The sequence below is a fragment of the Mytilus trossulus genome, chromosome 9 (genome assembly GCF_036588685.1).
Source record: "Mytilus trossulus isolate FHL-02 chromosome 9, PNRI_Mtr1.1.1.hap1, whole genome shotgun sequence".
NCBI lineage: Eukaryota > Metazoa > Mollusca > Bivalvia > Mytilida > Mytilidae > Mytilus > Mytilus trossulus.
In genome coordinates this window covers 75609570-75630994 of record NC_086381.1, presented here as the reverse complement: position 1 = coordinate 75630994, position 21425 = coordinate 75609570, and the positions used below count along the sequence as shown (strand labels likewise).

General features: G+C 31.4%; 1 protein-coding gene across 1 annotated transcript in view; it reads right to left on the bottom strand.

Annotated features, from left to right (window-relative positions):
• The window catches only part of LOC134684944 (uncharacterized), a 57549-nt gene that overhangs the window by 19989 nt on the left and 16135 nt on the right, over positions 1-21425 (bottom strand). Inside the window, exons 7-10 of the mRNA XM_063544264.1 lie at positions 20171-20260; positions 9417-9468; positions 2269-2529; positions 16-465 (exon numbers count right to left, since the gene is read on the bottom strand). Coding sequence (XP_063400334.1) covers positions 16-465; positions 2269-2529; positions 9417-9468; positions 20171-20260 — 853 coding nt within the window. The remainder of the gene's footprint in view (positions 1-15; positions 466-2268; positions 2530-9416; positions 9469-20170; positions 20261-21425) is intronic.

Sequence of the window (21425 nt, the reverse complement as noted above, 5' to 3'; positions counted from 1 at the left end):
AATATGATATATTACCTTGTGCATTAGGATCATCAGCTTCATTGAGTTTTGTAACAACAAGATACATTGCATCTTGGGACAGAAAGGTTTGATGTGTATGGTAAAATTCTTCATCTCCTGCAAAATCCCATAGCAAAAATGTGGCATATTCCTCTTTGTCATGCACATCAACTTTAGACTTAGCGGTAAGCATAGTTTCGAAATCCCTTGCTGCCTGTTCAGATGATTGGCTTGACTGCTGGGGAGTTACTTGTGGTTTTGGTTGAGGTTCAACTGCTGTTGGAGGTTTTCGTATTTTAGTTTGCTTGGATGTTGTCTCTGATTTCTTTGATTCATCAACAGATGTCACTGGTGTGTTGTCCTTAAAGGCTATTTGGGATTCTTCTTGTTCTTGAATTGTTCTTTTGTCCTGAAGTTTTCCCATATATTCTTTTAAAAGTCTTGCTTGAGTTTCTTCATAGTTTTCTATGATTAGAAAATAACAATATTAGTTTTTGTCTAATATACTGTGTAAAAAGATATGAGAAAAAAGCTTAAGATAAAGGTATAAAATAAGCATTATACACGACGAAAGATACCAAAGATATATGCAATTTCTAAATTGACAAAATGACAAAGTGCAAACATAAAATAAAAACAACGGAAGGCTAACAACAGTAAAGAAAACACAACATAGAAAACTAAATGGTTTAAGAGAAAATAAAACAATGCTTTAAACTTGGCACCTTTTAAATTTTCGTTGAAAAAAAATATATTTTTACTATCAGTATTAAACATTTAACAGTTTCAAAAATATTCCCAGTTTGCAACGTTTTGATCTTTCTTGGATTATCTATTTAAGCGTTTATCATCAGCTTTCAGTCATCAATTGAAAATTTTGTGTTGTATGTATATCAATGCATGTTACAACATGTCTTGAAAATTTTCTCTATATAGCTATCACATTTTCTGCAAAATACTAAAAAAAGGTAAAAATTGTCTTTCCAGGCCTATAACTCCTATATCAATGATGAATAATTTGTAGAAATTATTTCTGTTTAAAGTATCTGTCTATCTACCGTTGCTTCTAACTAAACTAAACTGTTGACAGAGAGATATGTCTCGCCTAGAAAAAGACACCTGCACTTTAGCAACATTAATTCAAAGTTACTGGACCATAAGGTAAAGGATAGCGCATCAACATGATCTTTAAACTGTGATGTACTGATAAAGTAATGCAACTTTATAGAAAATAGCATTGTCTTACATTACAAGTTCATACCAAACATTTATTCCAAACTAACTTAACATTGATAACTGCTAATTTATTCAAAGTGACTGGACGACAGGGCTTCAAAAAAGTCTTTGTCACTCATGATAGTTGTCAAACTAATATATACTGATATCAAATATCAACGACCTATCTTAGAAGTTGCAATCAAACTAACTTAAGCAGAAACTTTAATAATTGTTGATGCCTCCAACACAGCCGTCACCCGAAAAGCAACCTATAAGTTGCAGGCGAGACAACAATTGTTGATGTAAAGTTTGATTCAGATTGACCTAGTAGTTTCAGTGAAGAAGATTCTTGTAAACGGTATATGCACATGCTTTTATGGGTCAGGTGAGGTAAAAAAAAAATAGGTGGTCTAGGTAAAAACTCTAGATTTGCACAACATGGCCAATTAAGAGAAATCTTTCCTTTATTGGGTCCTTAAATAATGTTTTGCCAAAAATAAAGTAGAAAGGTATTTGACAATGTGCGCCAAATGGACATTGAAAAAATATTACGCTGGAAATTTTTCCTTACCATTTTTACAATTTTACATCCTGGTTTCAAAATGAGTAAAGGAACTGTTAGGGTGTATGAATTTTCAACAACGATGTAAAATTCTGTACACCCCTGATAACACCAAGATAACTAATAACATCTTAAGGAATTTGCTAAGGGGTAATTAATGAACTATTAACAATAGTGCAAACACTAAAATGTCTAGTCTGAATAAAATGCAAGAAAAGGCTATCAAATTCCTGAAAGGAATTGCACGTCTTGACCAATCTGAAAAAAATATATCATCAGGAATAATTAAAGTATCACAGTACTTTGGTTTGATGAGGTTTAGGTCACATGAATCGTTGTCTGACTGCCAGGTATGTATTAAAACAAAACTTTACCAAACTAAAAAAAACAAAACAATAGATATATGCAAGACTATACCATCAGACCATTATAATCAGTATATATACCAGATAAGGACAAACCAATTTTTGTAATTATCAACATCATACCATCTAACTTATTCCATATACCATCATCCGACATTGCTTTGCATTTAATTTTGTGAATTTCGATTCCATTTGTACTGGTTACATCTGTAATGTCTTCACCAAACAGTCTTCTAATCAATGATGTCTTACCCGCACCTTTCTTCCCAACTACTACTAAACGTATGTCTCTCTTTTTTTCAGAGCCTGACTCAAGTAATTTGAGGTACAAATCAATAGATCTTTTGTCAGCCATTAATTTGATTTCAGTTGGAACAATACCATCTACAAAGATATTTTTCATCAAGAGTTTTTTTCCTAAAGAAGAACAAAATAACTTTACACTATCAAATGAATATACACTTATGGGATTATTTTTGTGTGTATATATGTATATCTTACTATGAAACACCTGCGAAATCGCGCCTATTTAGAGCCTTGATTGAAAGAATGAAAATTGTTGTAGGTAATCCTATAATATAAGACTTTGGAGTTTCATGTCATTTACATTCAACAATTTTAATCAGATATTTATTTTACTATCAATGTTGGAAACCAAAGTCTTATGTTATAGGACTATGCTGCACGGTGAACTTCTGTAAAAGACATTATGTCTGTAGAATTTCAGGAAAGGTATCAAAAGTCAAAGGTACTTTGTGGCAGAGCAATTTATTTTAGCTTTCCCTTTTTTTAATTTTTTTTTAAAGAAGAAGATATTTTTAATCTTTTTATGCTTTAAAATTGAATTTGTGTTAATAACTTACTTTTCATCCAATATTAATGCTACATGGATAGGACTATTAACAGTTGCAAGGAAATAGTTTTTCGCCTTTTTCACAAAAAAATGAAAAAAATTTTGCAGAACTGATTTTTACAAAACATAAGTTCTGTATTAAATACAGATTTTTTTAAAGCATTGAACTTATTCAGAACTGTTCGAAATTCCTAGTTGTACACACGTTTTCTGTATAAGATGTTTAGATTGCTGTAAAATTTACTTTTATAAAATGTCAAAAAAAGAAGACAAGACGAAGCTTGTATAACTTCTTCAGTACTGCTCTAACGATGGGTCTCTCTTGTTTTAATTTTTCCTGAAAGGATGGTTAGAAGCAAAAATTTAATTTTAAAACATAAAACGGATTAAAAGAATTCTATAACACCCTAATTATACACATTGTACAATTATGTCATTTAACATTGTTGTCTATGGAAGTGTTATAAAACTTTTTTCCAGATGTATATATATTGAAAACGCACATGCAGGTTGAATATCAACACATTATGGTTTTTCTGGAAATCTTACATTTGTATACTATGGAGTGCATTAATCCTCAATGTTGAATGCAAACTCGTAGACAAGTACATGTACATGTTGGCTGAAAATGGTCTAAATATATTTATCTTTCACCAAAAGTTTCATTTCTGCCAATTTGTTGGTTAGTTTAAGTAACAATGACATCAAAATGCACTATTTTTTGTCTGAGTAGGCCTTCTTTCAAAGACGTTCTAAATTGGATGGAGTTATTGGTGGTCCGCCACCTAAATTTTCTCCCAAAACAACCCAAACGAAATAATCATAAGCGATGAAGACAAATGTAACAATGCATGGTTCCTAGAATCCCAAGTTTTCATTGACAGAAAACGCGTCATGAGTCTTTCCAAAATCATTTTGTATTAACAAATAAACAAACCGTTTATAACTGCACTTGATTCCGATGAGACCATCACATCAATGCATAGAAAAGGTTAATGATGTTGCTATGACTTGCTTTTTCATGATTGAAGCATAAATATCTAAGAGGGGCAAAATATACCAGAGGGACAGTCAAATTCATACATTGAAGATAAACTGACAACGCCATGGCTAAACAACAAAATGACAAACAGAAAAATAATAAATACACAATACACAACTGATGATAGAAAACTTACTAAGCAACACGAACCCTACCAAAAACTTGGGCTAATTATGAGAAATAACCAGTCTTTCGTTGTCCATTTTTAAGGTTATAAAAACATTGATTGTTCTCACAGTTGTCGTACAAAATGCACTTCTGTCAATATATATCCCTCAGAAGGATATATTTACTCAAATACTTTAGATGCAAACATTTTTAATTTTGTAGAAAATGATATTGCATGTATGGGGCATATTTTATTTGCTGGTGAATTAAATGCACGAACAGGATCAGGGTGCAATTTTTTTTTCAAAACGACCAAGATGGTTACCATATTCCCTTGTCAAATGCCTACTCTCCTGATATAAATATCCCGGTTAGATACAGTTTGGATAAAACTACCTTGTCACGAGGTAAAATTTTAAATGATATTAATATTCAATCCAATCTCCATTTTTTAAATGCTTGACTTGACAGGCAATTTGACATGTCATACAACAAATGGTACCAGTGTAGTTGATTGCTTTATTGCATATGAATCAATATTAAAAAATGTACTATTTTTAAAAGTACTCAATTTGTAAGGCAGGTTTGTTGGATCATTGTCAAACTGTTTTCATGATGAATGTAAATTGTAAAACACCAAATAATGAAAATATGCTAATTGAACCTCCAAGTTATTATATGTGAAACCAAGATTCTGCAACCTTGTATCAAACTGCATTGTCAACAGTGAATATTAAAAGCAAAATAACTGTACTTAATAATACAGAATATCAGTATGATACTGATCAAATGGTAAATGTTTTAAATTTAATATTAAATGTGTGAAGCAGCCGATATAACAATCAAAAAGATATGTCATTAACAGTAAAAATCAAAGAGCTGAAAGCTCTGAGGAAAAATGACGCCACTGTCTCTTATATTGGGATAGTTTTTATGCAAGTCTTGATTTTCACATACCTTAATTAGTTTAACAATGCAACATGTCTCATAAGCATATAATTGATATTTGTATATATGTGTGTGTGTGAAGTGAAGGTGACAACTGGCTGTTTTTTTTTAAGACGAATGAATAGGTCAAGACTACCTGAATTGTACAAATAAATACCGTAGAAAGGCTTGTATATTTCTCACTGGTACATAGTCTGAATCCGGGTCCGTTCGCGCCCATTCACGTTTGCGCCCACTCATGTTCGCCCCCTTTCACTTTCACACCCTACATGTTCGCACCCAATCTTAATTGGTTTTGTGTTTAATAACTCTGTAAGCAAGTGTTTTCTTATAAGTATAATTGTTGTCATTGTCTCAAAATAAAGTGTTGAATAAATCTTAATCATGTTTTGGATAGGGTATTGTTTAAAATAATAATGATCCTTTCTAAATAAAGTGGTATTTTGTCAACCTTTTATTTTGTGTTGAATAACTCTTAATCATGTTTTGGTTAGTGTATTGCTATAACTTTGTTTCATTGACTTGTTTCAAAATGAAGTGAGATTCTGACTATGTTTTTTTCTGTCTGTTGAATAAATTTTATCATGATTTGGTTATAATAGTGGATTGCTATATTTTGGTTCCTATATTTTATTAGTTCTTTGTTTCAGATCAAAGGGACCAAGCTGTTAAAAACAATTATCTTTTGTGTTTTTCCTTTAAAATCTTCAATGTTTTACTCATACCAAGCTATAAATACATTCAGTATTTACACCAAAGCAATTTAAAACAACAATCATGATTTTCCAATTATTCAACTTGAATTTGAATTAAAATTGGGTGCAAATGAGTAGAGTGCAAACGGACCTTGGGTGCTAACGTGCGAGCTGCGAACGTGTAGGGTACGAAAGTGTATTGGGCGCGAATAGACCTGATACCACAGTCTGAACCCCCTTCTCCCACAAAATATTAAGTAAATAATCTTTTTGTTACTGTTATCAAAGGTCTAATGAAACTCAGGTAATTTCAAACATTTGTCAAAGAATTCTAGTCAAACCGGCACCTGGTTAAATTGGCACCTGGACAAATCAGCACCTGGTTAAATCGACACCTGATATAGTCAATTCATCACCCATGTTAAATATATATTTTTAACAGTATTTTAAGCAAAAAGAGTAAAAATAAGAAAGGGGTTGCCAGAATTTTTTTTTCAGTATTTAAGCAAAAAAGAGTTGAATACTAACTTTCGCATTTTTGGGTGTTCATGTACATTTTGTATATATTTATTTTTCTCAACTAAATGACTTTTTGGGTGTATTTTTAATGATATATATATGAGTAGTCCAAATAATTATTACGTCTGGCAAGGCTTTTTTTAATTCTATTCTGGGACACCTTCCTATGACCGCAAGGCTATGTTAATTATTTTCTGAGACGCCTTCCTACGAACTTCGTAGAAAGGCGTCCCAGAAAAAAAAAAAAAACTTGCCAGACGTCATAATTATTTGGACTAATACATGAGATATTGGATATTTTTATGCATTATTTTAACCAGTTGAGCATTTTAAAGGATTGTTGGTTTAATGCTGTTTAAACTTTACTGAAAAAAACCACCTTAAATTTGCTAATTATTTGGCATGAAAGTTTGATTTATTGAAAGGGACTCATAGTTTTCCATTTTATTTTAATAATTGTCTAATTGTTAAAACAACAGTTGGGTAAGGGCTTCGTTGTTTACCTTTATACACAACAACATATTCACTTTGGTTTCCTTGTTTACCTAAATACACAACAACATATTCACTATGTACTTGGTAACAGTTTTTAATTAATTAAATTGAAAATATTATAACTGGATGCCGAATTGACGTCAAATAGGTGCCTATTTGACTATATGCCAATTTAACCAGGTGCCAACTTGACTTGTACGTTTCAATTCCTCTGCGATCGTTTGCGGTATTTTCTTGAGAAAACCTATTTTCCATCATCAAAGAGAAGAAGAAACTGCTTGAAAATGATTCTGGAACGCTTCATGATTGTAAAAATAAGTTTAATTCACTCAAATAACAATTTTGAAACTTGCGATGTTTAAACAGGAAGTTTCAAAAGCACGTGTAAAAGAAGAAAATAACCGGTCAGAGTGGAAATCCGTACATGACAGATATCACTATAGTACGACTTTGAAAGTAAAACAGTTCCATCCTTTTGTAAAACAGTCTTTAATATACCTATCACATTAATGTTTGAAGGGTCTTAAGCTTATTCAACCATTTAAGTCGGTATGAAACACCAAAACGTAATGAACAATAACCGATAACGTTTTGTAGGTTACAAATTCTAAACTGGTTCCCATCTAACTACAACACTTTGTTCGAGTGTAATGGAATACAAGCAGAAACCAGTTAGTAAATATGAAACCGAAAGTAAACTGGTTCCTGGCTGATAACTATACAAATGATCATGCATAATGATAACACAAGCAGATTCCAGTTTGTATGGAAAATAGTAAATACGAAACCAAGCGCGGTAGGCAGAGAAATGTAATGAAGTTCAGGTCGGCAGTAATGGAACAATGACTGCGTCATTTTCCAAAAAATTACAAATTACCAAATGAAAACAGGTGGTTTGATTCTTCTATAACAAATTAAATGTAAAAGTTATACGACAAAGTAAAGTTATATAATAAATATAGAAATGATCAAATAGTTATGGGTGCTTTCTTCAGTCAGTTAAAGATAAACAGAAAAGCTATCAAATTAAAAGCCAGATAATGCAGAAAATCAATTATAGAAAAGCTTGACAATTTATATGAAAATAATCCTAGTTCTTATTGGTCATTACTAAGAGATATCTCAACACAAATAGTTCACCAGATCAATTCGTATCTGGAAATGACTGGTTGGATTATTTCAAGGTTTTGAATGATCGGTCCTCAAATATAAATGCATTTTGAAAGAAAGACTCTTTTAAAAAAATTAGATGATCAAACAGTCTTCACATTCCCTGATATAAATAGGATTTCAGAAAAATAAATCTGTAAAGCGATTTATTCATTAAAAAAAATCAAAAAACACCAAGTTTTGATTTGATTTTGTATGAAATGTTTAAATAAGGTCAAACTATTTTACTTCAAAGTTTGGAGACACTATTTAATAATGAACTCTTGGAAATTACTAAAAGTTTTGGCAAATGCTTTATTGTCCAATTAATGAAAAGTGGTAATAGAGAAAACTAACCAAATTAAAGAGGAATAACTATATCCAGCTGTTTGGGTAAGCTAAATACAATGTGTTTAGATTCCAGATTAGCAACATTTTGTTATTAACGAAATTTAATATCAGGAAAACTAAACAATGACCAATGATTCATAAATATGAGGTCATGGTCAGATGATAATTACCAGACAGACATATGTACCTTACAAACATTCCATACACCCAATATAGTTGACCTATTGCTAAAAGTATTAGATAATCAGACCAAAAACTAAAATTAAAGATTGAGCAATAAACCATAAAAATTAGTTGAAAATTAAAAAGAAAATACAAATGTAATGTCAGCCATGTAGTTGTGAAGAAAAATAAAGAACTGAAGAAGGCCAATGGCCGAAACGTCTCACAAAAATTGGTTTATTGATACAATTATATAAAGTTTGTTCCCTATTGAAATTTTGAAAACAAGCATAAAAATGATGTCAAGCTCAAGTAAATCATACCAAACTGACATGAACATCGTGAAATATTGGCATACACCAAATATAGTTGCCCTAGAGCAAACAGTTTCAAAACAACATACCAAACAGAAGCATTTAACTATATCCAATGAACCATGAACATAAGGTCAAGATCAGATGACACCTGTCAGATGGACAAGTTATCCTAACATTATTTCAAATACCAAATAAAGTAGACCTAATTCATACTGTATTAGAAAAACAGACCAAACCACAGAAACTAAACGTAACCACAGAACCATGAAAATGACGCTAAAGTCAGATAACATCTGCCAGTTGGACATTTACACCTTTAATCATTCCATACATCAACTATATGAGACATGTTGCTTAAAGAGGAACAGTCAAACTCATAAATCAAAAATAAATTGATAACGCCAGTGCTAAAAATGAAAAAGACAATCAGACAAATAATAATACGATAGTATAGGGAAACAGGTAGGTCACATTCATGAAAAAGAAATGGAATTGTAGTTACGACGTAATAAGATTTCCGATATTATCAAATAATTGAAAAAAAGGTAAGGAAAACTTTCGTTATTCTGCAATTCCTAGAGTGGCGGCATAATATAATGTGTTAAAACTGAAGAAATATAGTTTAAAAATACCTTCTTTCTCTAATCCAGAGGTGACTCCTGAAGATTTCTCTGATATGACAGACTGAAAAATGAGTTAAAATGAACTGTAGGTAATATCACTCACTTGTTGAACTATTAAATTCCTAATGTTTAATCCCCCAAAAATAATATATAATACAAATGTTTTACATAATATAATATATATATATGTTACAGTAAATAGGTGAAATTAGGAATTACATGTAATTACTAAAATTTAGGAATTACATGTAATTACTAAAATTTAGGAATTACATGTAATACCCAATGCACTTAGTAAATACAGGTAATTCCTGAAACGGCCCAGTTATTACCAGTAATTACTAATTTTAAAATGAATTATTACACCTATTTACTAACTGTTAAAACAATGTTGTAATATGGTCAGTTGATCAAAAGTTATGGTAACACCAACTATAGAACAGTGAGTACTCTTACAAAGTGATTAGCCTAAAATGTACCTTTTTGCTATAGGAGCATTTGCTATGAGATATACAAATCAAAGAGCTAAAAGCTCTGAGGAAAAATGACGCCACTGTCTCTTATATTGGGATAGTTTTTATGCAAGTCTCTTGATTTTCACATACCTTAATTAGTTTAACAATGCAACATGTCTCGTAAGCATATAATTGATATTTGTATATGTGTGTGTGTGAAGTGAAGGTGACAACTGGCTGTTTTTTTTAAGACAAATGAATAGGTCAAGACTACCCGAATTGTACAAATAAATACCGTAGAAAGGCTTGTATATTTCTCACTGGTACATAGTCTGAATCCGGGTCTGTTCGCGCCCATTCACGTTTGCGCCCACTCATGTTCGCCCCCTTTCACTTTCACACCCTACATGTTCGCACCCAATCTTAATTGGTTTTGTGTTTAATAACTCTGTAAGCAAGTGTTTTCTTATAAGTATAATTGTTGTCATTGTCTCAAAATAAAGTGTTGAATAAATCTTAATCATGTTTTGGATAGGGTATTGTTAAAAATAATAATAATCCTTTCTAAATAAAGTGGTATTTTGTCAACGTTTTATTTTGTGTTGAATAACTCTTAATCATGTTTTGGTTAGTGTATTGCTATAACTTTGTTTCATTGACTTGTTTCAAAATGAAGTGAGATTCTGACTATGTTTTTTTCTGTGTGTTGAATAAATTTTATCATTGGTTATAATAGTGGATTGCTATATTTTGGTTCCTATATTTTATTGCTTCTTTGTTTCAGATCAAAGGGACCAAGCTGTTAAAAACAATTATCTTTTGTGTTTTTCCTTTAAAATCTTCAATGTTTTACTCATACCAAGCTATAAAAACATTCAGTATTTACACCAAAGCAATTTAAAACAACAATCATGATTTTCCAATTATTCAACTTGAATTTGAATTAAAATTGGGCGCGAATGAGTAGAGTGCGAACGGACCTTGGGTGCGAACGTGCGAGCTGCGAACGTGTAGGGTGCAAACGTGTATTGGGTGCGAACAGACCTGATACCACAGTCTGAACCCCCTTCTCCCACAAAATATTAAGTAAATAATCTTTTTGTTACTGTTATCAAAGGTCTAATGAAACTCAGGTAATTTCAAACATTTGTCAAAGAATTCTAGTCAAACCGGCACCTGGTTAAATTGGCACCTGGACAAATCAGCACCTGGTTAAATCGACACCTGATATAGTCAATTCATCACCCATGTTAAATATATATTTTTAACAGTGTTTTAAGCAAAAAGAGAAAAATAAGAAAGGGGTTGCCAGAATTTTTTTCAGTATTTAAGCAAAAAGAGTTAAATAATAACTTTCACATTTTTGGGTGTTCATGTACATTGTGTATATATTTATTTTTCTCAACTTGGTAACAGTTATTAATTAATTGAATAGAAAATATTATAACAAATATTATTGGATGCCGAATTGACGTCAATGCAAATAGGTGCCAATTTGACTATATGCCAATTTAACCAGGTGCCGACTTGACTTGTACGTTTCAATTCCTCTGCGATCGTTTGCGGAATTTTCTTGAGAAAACCTATTTTCCGTCATCAAAGAGAAGAAGAAACTGCTTGAAAATGATTCTGGAACGCTTCATGATTATAAAAATAAGTTTAATTCACTCAAATAACAATTTTGAAACTTGTGATGTTTAAACAGGAAGTTTCAAAAGCACGTGTAAAAGAAGAAAATAACCGGTCAGGGTGGAAATCCGTACATGACAGATATCACTATAGTACGACTTTGAAAGTAAAACAGTTCCATCCTTTTGTAAAACAGTCTTTAATATACCTATCACATTAATGTTTGAAGGGTCTTAAGCTTATTCAAACCATTTAAGTCGGTATGAAACACCAAAACGGAATGAACAATAACCGATTACGTTTTGTACTTTACAAATTATAAACTGGTTCCCGTCAAACTACAACACTTTGTTCGAGTGTAATGGAATACAAGCAGAAACCAGTTAGTAAATATGAAACTGAGTGTAAACTGGTTCCTGGCTGATAACTACATTTGTAAACAATGATCATGCATAATGATAACACAAGCAGATTCCAGTTTGTATGGAAAATAGTAAATACAAAACCAAGCGCGGTAGGCAGAGAAATGTAATGAAGTTCAGGTCCGCAGTAATGGAACAATGACTGCATCATTTTCCAAAAATGAAATATGATTTTTTTTGTTCAATCATTAATGAAAATGATATAGTGAAATTACATTTTAGCAGTCAATTTGTTACTGGTGCACTTGCAAGTGAATAATTGGACCTCAATGAATACGTATGCATGTTACCCAAATTCAACCCCTAGCTGGAGATATATTACCGATGTATTCAGATTTAAAATTGTAAGGTTTTGCTGAACCACTATCTCGCCTACTTTTGCTGTAGGTCGCAGGCTCAACAAAAATGGAAAAAACATATTAAAATTTTACTCCAGAAACTATCTTTGACAAGTGCTGTAAGATGCACTGTCCAAATTTGGTTAAAATCCAGGATGGTTTAAGAAATCTTATAAATGTTTTAAAAAAACTGCAGAGTGTACGTGATATTAACTGGGAAAAAAACGAAGTCACTCCATTTATAAGGAATATAGAAAAAATTATTTTTTTACAAACTTTACTTATGGGTATTATCTTATGATCATAAACAAGCTTCTATCCAAGCTTGGTAGAAATCCAGGATATTTTGAGAAAATATTATAATTGTAAAAACTTTAACTACAGTGTGTATGTAATGTTATCTGACATAAAAACTAATTTATAAGTAAAATATGGAAAAAAATATTTTATTTTTACATAATTTACTTCTTGAAATTATCTTATGATCATAAACAAGCTTCTGTTCAAGTTTAGTAGAAATTCAGGATAATTTAAGAAAGTTATCAAAATGTGAAGAACTTTAACCACATAGTTAATATATGTGGACGCTACACTGACGACATAATGGTTTGCTATGTCTCGCTTTTGCGACAATAGTCGCAGTTTCGACAAAAAGAAACAGAATGACAACATTGAAAGTAAAACAAAAGGGATGGACCAATTAGTTGACTTATACAATCCACAAAAAGATGATTCTTATACAAGTAAAAACGATGATAAAATTTTGTTGCAGGTTTATAAGCTTGAGTTTGGAGGTCTTTAAAACTCATAAATAATAGAAACACAGAAATGTGAAATGTGACTCTTAACACCATCAAAGTGTATAAACTTGTTTGAGAAGAATGTCAGCTTCATCGCTACAGTCTGACAAAAGAAGTCTTAAATAAACATATTTTGTAAAAGGAATTTAACTTGTGTCATTGGGCAAGTATGCCTGATGGAGATTTAGATTCATGGAAATTATGAGATTTTAAGAACTATCAAAATTATTCAACCAAACTCGGCATTATCGATGTCTATCAGCAAAAAGAGGTGACGAAGTTGCCTATAAACGTCTCACAATTTAATGCATTTCTCAAAAGTGGATTGATATCATTGTCTTGCATGCTGAAAATGATTTTTAGGGAGTTTCAAAACTGTTAAAACAACCATTTTCCAGTTTCAGTTTACAAACACTAAATAGTATACACTTTTGATGTGCTTTATATTCCTTAATCCCTAATTAAGTTAGCCCTAAAATACACACCCTTTTACTTTCCTAATTGGTATCTTGAATAATATCTTCAGTTTTATAACAAAAATATCAAGTTAGTATATAGCTGTAAAAATGACAAAAAAAATCAGCAAATACCAGTAATCACTGAAACAACTAGTAAATACATGTAATTACTAAATTGGCTAGTAATTACATGTATTTACTGAAATGTTTAGTAATTACGTGTAATTCCTAATTTCACCTATTTACTGTAACATATATATATATATAAGTGCCTATAAATAGCAGCACATGACATACAAATCTATGGGATTGCATAAAAATATCTGGAAAAATTAGAACTATGGATTTCAATATAGTACAACATCCCTAATGCGCCTCGAAATGAGGAACTCAAAAGTCAGGTGTAAAAAAAAATTATCTGTGTGTAGTGACATTGGACATGTTTTTAACTTAACCATTTGAGGTGATTAGGAAAGTAGAGGAACATAGAATAAATGTGTAAAAACTATGGAGCTATTAAATATGTTCAAAGTATTAAATTTTCAAAGAACTTATTGTGTTAAAAAGGGGATATTTAACCACAAAGAGCCAAATCACAAAAGGATGTTCAGGGTATGCTAATTTACGGAAAAAGTAATCTCACTTCGTACCCCGAAAATTTAACCACACATGTGAAAATGTCACAGCTTCGAAACGAGCTATCATACATATCCAAGTTTACGATATGGACTGAAATACAGGAAAAAACGTTACCATTACCGCTTATGTAAAAACAATTAAAGATATTGACCCAAATTACAAGAAGATTTTCAGATGTTTTTAGAGTGATCTACGGATGATTTCACCTTGTACACCAGAGAAAATTGTGAAAATGATGGTTAGGCCACACCAATTTAATTTCTTGTTCTACAGATTTTTGGACTCCAAAAATTGGGACGGCAAGCAATTCGAAAATTTTAATAAAAATATATTTAATTTGCAAATTTTTGAGGCGAAGCTTGAAAAGTAAAGGCGAGCAATTATATTTTTTTTTGTAAACATAAAATAGTAGGTTTTGACAATATTAAAACTCGATATATCACTTGTACTTTGACATTTCTTTAATTTATGAAGTATTTTTACTCTGTTCACCAAGAAATAATTTTATAATTAAATATGGTCTAATGTATGTGTGACTGACAATGAGACAATTCTCCATCTAAGTCAAAATCAGGTTGGGAACAACCCCTTAATGTTATAGATATCCCTTTTATGAGGGGTCAATATAAGTTATTATATATTTCTTTGTAAAAAACACTTTTCAGTACAAAAGGGCTCATATTTTCCCAAAGAACTATATATCTATCTTGTATTAAATGGTCAAAACATGTCCAAGAATTTTGTAATATTTCTGGACTTAAACCATGTTAACACCTTTACTTTAACACAATTTTCATATAATTCAAAATAAGTGGACCCCTCTTTTAGAAAAGTTGTTTAAAATATGATGTATTTCTCCTCTTTTTGAGTAAAAAATTCTTAGTTTTTAAAGGTTTTGTATAGTACCACTATACAAATTATCCTTTGTATTTGTTTTTCCTTTTCTACAACGGTAAAATGACCCCTTGTCTGAGGGAGGGTTGTTCCCAACCTGATTACATGTATAACCAACACAGGTCAAAGTACGACTTTTTACACAGGGCTTTGATCCAGACCAAACAGCAAGCTATAAGGGACACCAAAATTATAAGTGTACACAATTCGAACAGGAAAACCAACTATCTAATTTACATATATCCAGTTGAAACCGGAAAATATCAATGACCCACATCAACAAACGAGAAATATTGAACGACAGGCCACTGAATCAATCAAGACAGGTGCATAAACTTGCAGTGGCTATGGATAGTTTTGTTTCGCCAGCATACAACATAATTGCAGTTGAAGGCAAATCCTTCAGAAGTTCTTTGTACTTTATTTTAACAACGAACAATTTTGATAGGGAATATAAGTAAGGGGGAAAGAAACCAATGTTTTTTTCTGTACAGGTATTTCTACTGTTTTCATTCGGAGCACAACCACGTGGGATAAATCGCTTTCATGCTGAAATAAATATTCACACAGATATTTACAGTGTGATGGGGTGCTTTTGGGTTTAAAATCGTTATATACAGGTTAGACTGTGATTTTAACAACAATTGAAAATGTTGATATCTTTTTATAATATTTACAACAAAAAAAGATGCGGGATATAGACATGATTACAATTCCGGATGCGGGAAGCGGGAATATAAAAAAAATAAAAAAAATCTATTTTGAAAAAAATAGGTGCGGGCGGGTCCGTCGAACAAGGAATTAAATTGGCGTGGCATAAGTTCTTTTTTATTTATACACAGATATCCCAGATGAATTTAGATAAACATTATTGATAAATACCAGCAAATACTCAATGAAATTTTCCCTTTTAAAATGCATTACTGGCACGGGGATGAACACTTTTTTAGGCACAATTCTAACTTTGTTAACCCCCGAGAGATCCGAAGGAATTTGTTTATTAATTGAAAAAGGCATGAACTAAAATAATAGTTTTAGCTGTGAGTAAACAAGTAAACATTATCACTCCGGTTTACAGGAATACCTGATAATCAAGGGAGATAACACACTTCATACGAGTAAAGTGAGGTACATCATCGCATGTGCTTTTATCCAATGATTTGACCCCTGGTCATTAGATATCATATGCAAATAAATAAACAGACAAACATGTACATGTATTAAGAAACTCATGAATTATTATTTCTAATGCACACTAGAAAATCACAAGATATTGTCTTTTCTCAGTGAAAAAGGGGGAGGGCCAAACCTTTTGAAATCAAATTGATGCACCTTTTCAACTATTAAGCTAGTTAGATACCACTCATTGCTTCTAATATAAAAGATTTAAATGAAGGTTAATAAGCCACAAGGAAGAAGCAAGTTTCTTTCTTTGCGATAAAACTTTCAAGAATTTGATTTTTGCTCTCTCAGTTATGTATTTAAACCAAATAATAACACAGCCTCAGTAAATTTTTTGTCTTATTTCAGTTCCAGACATATCATTATTTTTAAACCTGTGATGGCTAACTAGAGGTTTTAATAAGTCCTGAATAACTGTATAGCATTTTGTTTTATTTGGCAAGCTCTAAATTGTTTATTTATGGTATGTATGCACTTGAAATTACAGTCGGTATGTTAAAAATATACTGATATGAAAACTGTTGCTATGGTCTTGATATTAACTGAAAATGCTTGGTTACTGATCTTTTCGACTCCATATTCTTATGTTAAACCTTGCGGCAACTGTTCCTCATGTAACACTGCAAACTATAATTAGCATTATTTTGATATGTCGTTATTTAATGACGCCATATTAAGTGTGATGTCCTTTAAAAACATCATGTCGATTTCTCACTGATAAAAGATTTTCACTGAAATACATGTAAAAACATTTTTCTCAAATAGAATTATGTGAAAGAACAAGTTTGAAAAATTTGCACTTCATTGCACTCTAATTATATGATGCAAATGACGTTTACAGTAGTTTATAGTGGTTTCTACAGTAGACCCTGAGACCACAATTAATTCCTCTATCATTTCTTTATCATGTTTATAACGTTTTGTTGCATTAAAAAAAATTGCCAATTTTTTTGTCTATTTTTTTGTGTGTGTAATGTACACATGTACAGTACAAGTCCAAACATATATACAATTTTCAGAAAAATTGCATGTTTACATCATACAAATTTGGCCAATACACATCCATACCCCTATAGGCAAGTCAAGAGATGTGTTATAGGGTAGTTTTTGTATTTAAAGTTTTTGATGTCATTTTTGGAAAACATTTTATTTTGATTTTATAAAAAAAGAAAATTGTAAAATTATTATGTCAGGTAATTTTTGTTCTGTCAGCATGTCACTAATTACTCAAGGCAAAAGTAATATAATTAACTTATCTTTTAATTGGCTTAATTAAATTGACACTACATGTATTCTTATATTTTACCTTTGACAGTTTTGTAGTAAATTGTGATTACTCAAATTACATAAATTTATAGTTAGTAATACTCGTCATAATTTGAGCTCTTATAAGATGTGCTATAAATTGTACAGTCAACTTTTTGAAATCATTAAAGTCACGAAGCAGTCACAATGTAGTCATGATGTAGTCACCAGTGTAGTCTCGTCGGTGTGATCCAGATAGAAGTGCTTCAAAAGCCACCCAGGCTCAGCTACTCAGGAGAAACCCGTACTTAAAAGACAGCTCAACACAACTGTAACTATTCAAGCCAGACAACATCAACTTGGAATATTACGAACATTTTGGACTTAACTTTAACTGTGAATTAGTGAAATTAGTGACTTTATTAATTGGAACATTTGGACTTTATTTATTTGTAAATTGATTTCGCATCATTATTACTATTTGGACCAGTTACTATATAAAATTGTTGCAACTTGCTGCTTGCTTTATTAGTTTTGCCTGCCACTGATTAAGTCTTGCGAAAGACTTTATGCACCTGGCCTAACTACCCTTTCCAGTTCAAATTCAGTTAAAATAAAACATCTAAAAGTTTATTTCAGCTCTCTTCTTTCATTTCCACCCCAGAAAAGCTAAGAAACGTATGAGAAAGGGAAAGAAAAAAAATAAAGAAAAAATACACTATAATTAAAGGGAACTATATTCGTGAACAACGAAAAGCGGGTCATTAATTGTGGTCTTGGGCCAGTATAAAATACCCAGTTTCTAAGTATTTTGGTGGTTTTTTTTCATGAATCTTCATTTTTGCATAATTTCTCTGTCAAAATGCACTTTAAGGCACCAGAAAATTTTATTGAATGCTTTAACCGGTATATTGTAATTTAAAGTTACCTTCAGATGTTTTGTCCTTCTTTTGACTAGTGAAGGTATACTGGAAGAAACTAATTATGCATACACATTGTATTCAAAATAAATAAATATAGCGATAAAAGTGTCATTGCCTTATAGTGCTGAAACAACTTAATTTTTTTTCAGAAATGGACAAAAATACACAGATTTATTCAGAATGTCATACCGATGAAGATCACATAAAAATATCTGGAAAATCAGAACTATGGATTCCAATATGGGACAACATCCCTAATGCGCCTCGAAATGAGGAACTCAAAAGTCACGTGTAAAGAAAAAATCTCTGTGTAGTGATATTGGACATGTTTCTCATGTTTCAGCAACATTTACATGTTCAAGGGTTTTTTAATTTGTGGATTTTAGTTGTCTAATAATAATAAAATTGAAAAATTCAATTAATTTGAAACGAAGGTTAAAAATTGTCTAGATTGAAGGAAATTGCAAAGTAAACATTGAAAGTGTAAATCGTAGTGATCACTCAGTAGCCCCAGATAGAGTGACCAAAAGATTATAGACCATCAAAGGTGTTAATTAGGCCATAAACATGTCACAAAAGGAAAACAGTTACATAAACAAATGCTATAAATGTATCTTGAATTGTAAAATAATTCTTTAATCAAAAGCAAGCCCAGCATAAAATTATTATTTCCCATATATATGTACGAGAATTATGATATATAAAATGAACACTTTATCATAGCATATTAATACCGGAAATCTGACTTTCATCAATCAAAAATATTTTTTTATGAGAATTAAAAGATCAAAATTTGTACAGTTAAGATTTTAAAGATTAAATGGGAATTGCCTGCAGTTGTAGTTCATAGTGTGTTTTGCCAGTGACTACTATTATAGATCATTATATTCTCAGATTTGGTGATATTCAATATATTCTCTAGATCATATTAGTAGTCAAACCTACATGGGGATCTTTCGTTGTCTTGATTTGGACAACAATTGTTTGATTTCGTTGGACACTTAAACCATGAAAATTGGTTCCCCACGAATAAAAGTACTTTCACAGTAGAACTTTACATTCTAAATTGGAGTGAATGGATTGGTGGTCTGACATCTTTTCCACATGTTTAATCCCCATAGTAATTGTTTTTCTATCTATGCCATATCACACATGAGTAAAATTTACCGCACAATGCTTATTTAATGATGATGTGATTTATTTGTTTTTGTATGTAATTTAAAAAGGTTGTGCAAGAAAGTTAACGTCACTGAGTTTACTCATTTCATAGAGGTTTTATCTATGTAGGTGGCTTTGTCTTCCCGCTACATACTGAAAGCTTTCAAATCTATACACAGGTTGACAGTGTACTAAACATTTTGTTAAAATGTGCATTTTGTTTTAGTATATGATTATTACATATTTGCATAAACATGTAAATCAACTTTTCCGCACAGAGATACACATTATGTATACATACAAGGAGATGATGTGATGTATATACCTAGGAGATAGCAAGCTGATGACACAAAAAATAAAGACATCCAACATGTACAGATGAGACACTGATTTCAAACATTTGTCTTTCGCATATGCCAACATCTATATTAGCCATAGGCAACAAGCTTGGAATTGTCAACTTACTGGGTACATTGTTAACTGACAACAAATACTACAATGACATTGAAAACAACAGGCAACCGTTTTATTGTAACTTCAATGTACCAAGTCTGTTGTGTCTCTAACAATCTGTCAACATATTTGTAAATATCTCTTATTAACTAAGATATAATATTTACCTTAAGGAAGTCCATCACTTCTTTCTTCTTCCTTTTTATCTCATCAGAATCATGGCTTTCTATTGTTACCAAATCATAAGGAGTCTTACCCTGAAATACAATCAAAAACTCTTTTATCAATCATACAAATATACATCTTCTTTGAATAATAGGCAATTGTTGTACTAATTTTACCTATACAATACTTGACATAAAACCAGTCAACCTAAACAAACAACAAATATGAAGTGACATAATAAAGAGATACATGAACAAATAATTGAGATTTTACTGTTTAAGAACATGAATAATCTAGACATCATTGAGATGGGAGCCATCTCTGTGGGTTCAGCTGTAAATAATGTGTGGTCAAAATTTGTATCTTTACCATAGGACATGGATTTGTCAACTGAAACCAAAGTTTTTAACCTTGACTTTTAACCTAGAAAGTTGTACATACATTATGACATAACCTCTGGTGTTTGTTAATTTACATGTCAAGTATAAACTTTGAAATCATAACGGTTATCAAGATATAGAGCAAACACGATCTTGACCATAGGACATGGAGTTGTTAACTGAAACCAAAGTTTTTGACCTTGACCTTTGACCTAGAAAGTTGTACATACATTATGACACATTCTCTGGTGTAATTTAATATACATGTCAAGTAAAAACTTTGAAATCATAACAATTCTCAAGATATAGAGCGAACACGATCTTGACCATAGGACATGGGGTTGTAAACTGAAACCAAAGTTTTTGACCTTGATCTTTACCTAGGAAGTTGTACATACATAATGACACACCCTCTGGTGTTGGTTAATATACATGTCAAGTATAAACTTTAAAAAGATAAGGGTTCAAAGATATAGAGTAGACACAATTTGTTACGGACGGACGAACGGAAAGACAGACGGACAGACGAACGGACAGACTGATCACCATAGGGCGTCCACCAATTCTTATTATATTTGTAGAATTAATGTATTCCTGTATATTTACATTTTGAAATTATAACGGTTCGCTTGATATATAGTGGACACAATTTGTTACTGACAGACGGATGGACAGACAGACTGATCACTATAGGGTGACCCATCACTAGGCGGGGCCCTAATTAGTGTAGTATGTAAATTAATACATTAAAACCAAACATACTGAAATAATAAAGTTATATTTATTATAATTCAACCACCTGGTTTACATTAGATTTTGCCTGTCTCATTAACTTATCATGAGGGTATTATTATTCTAGTAAGTGCTGTATTGACAA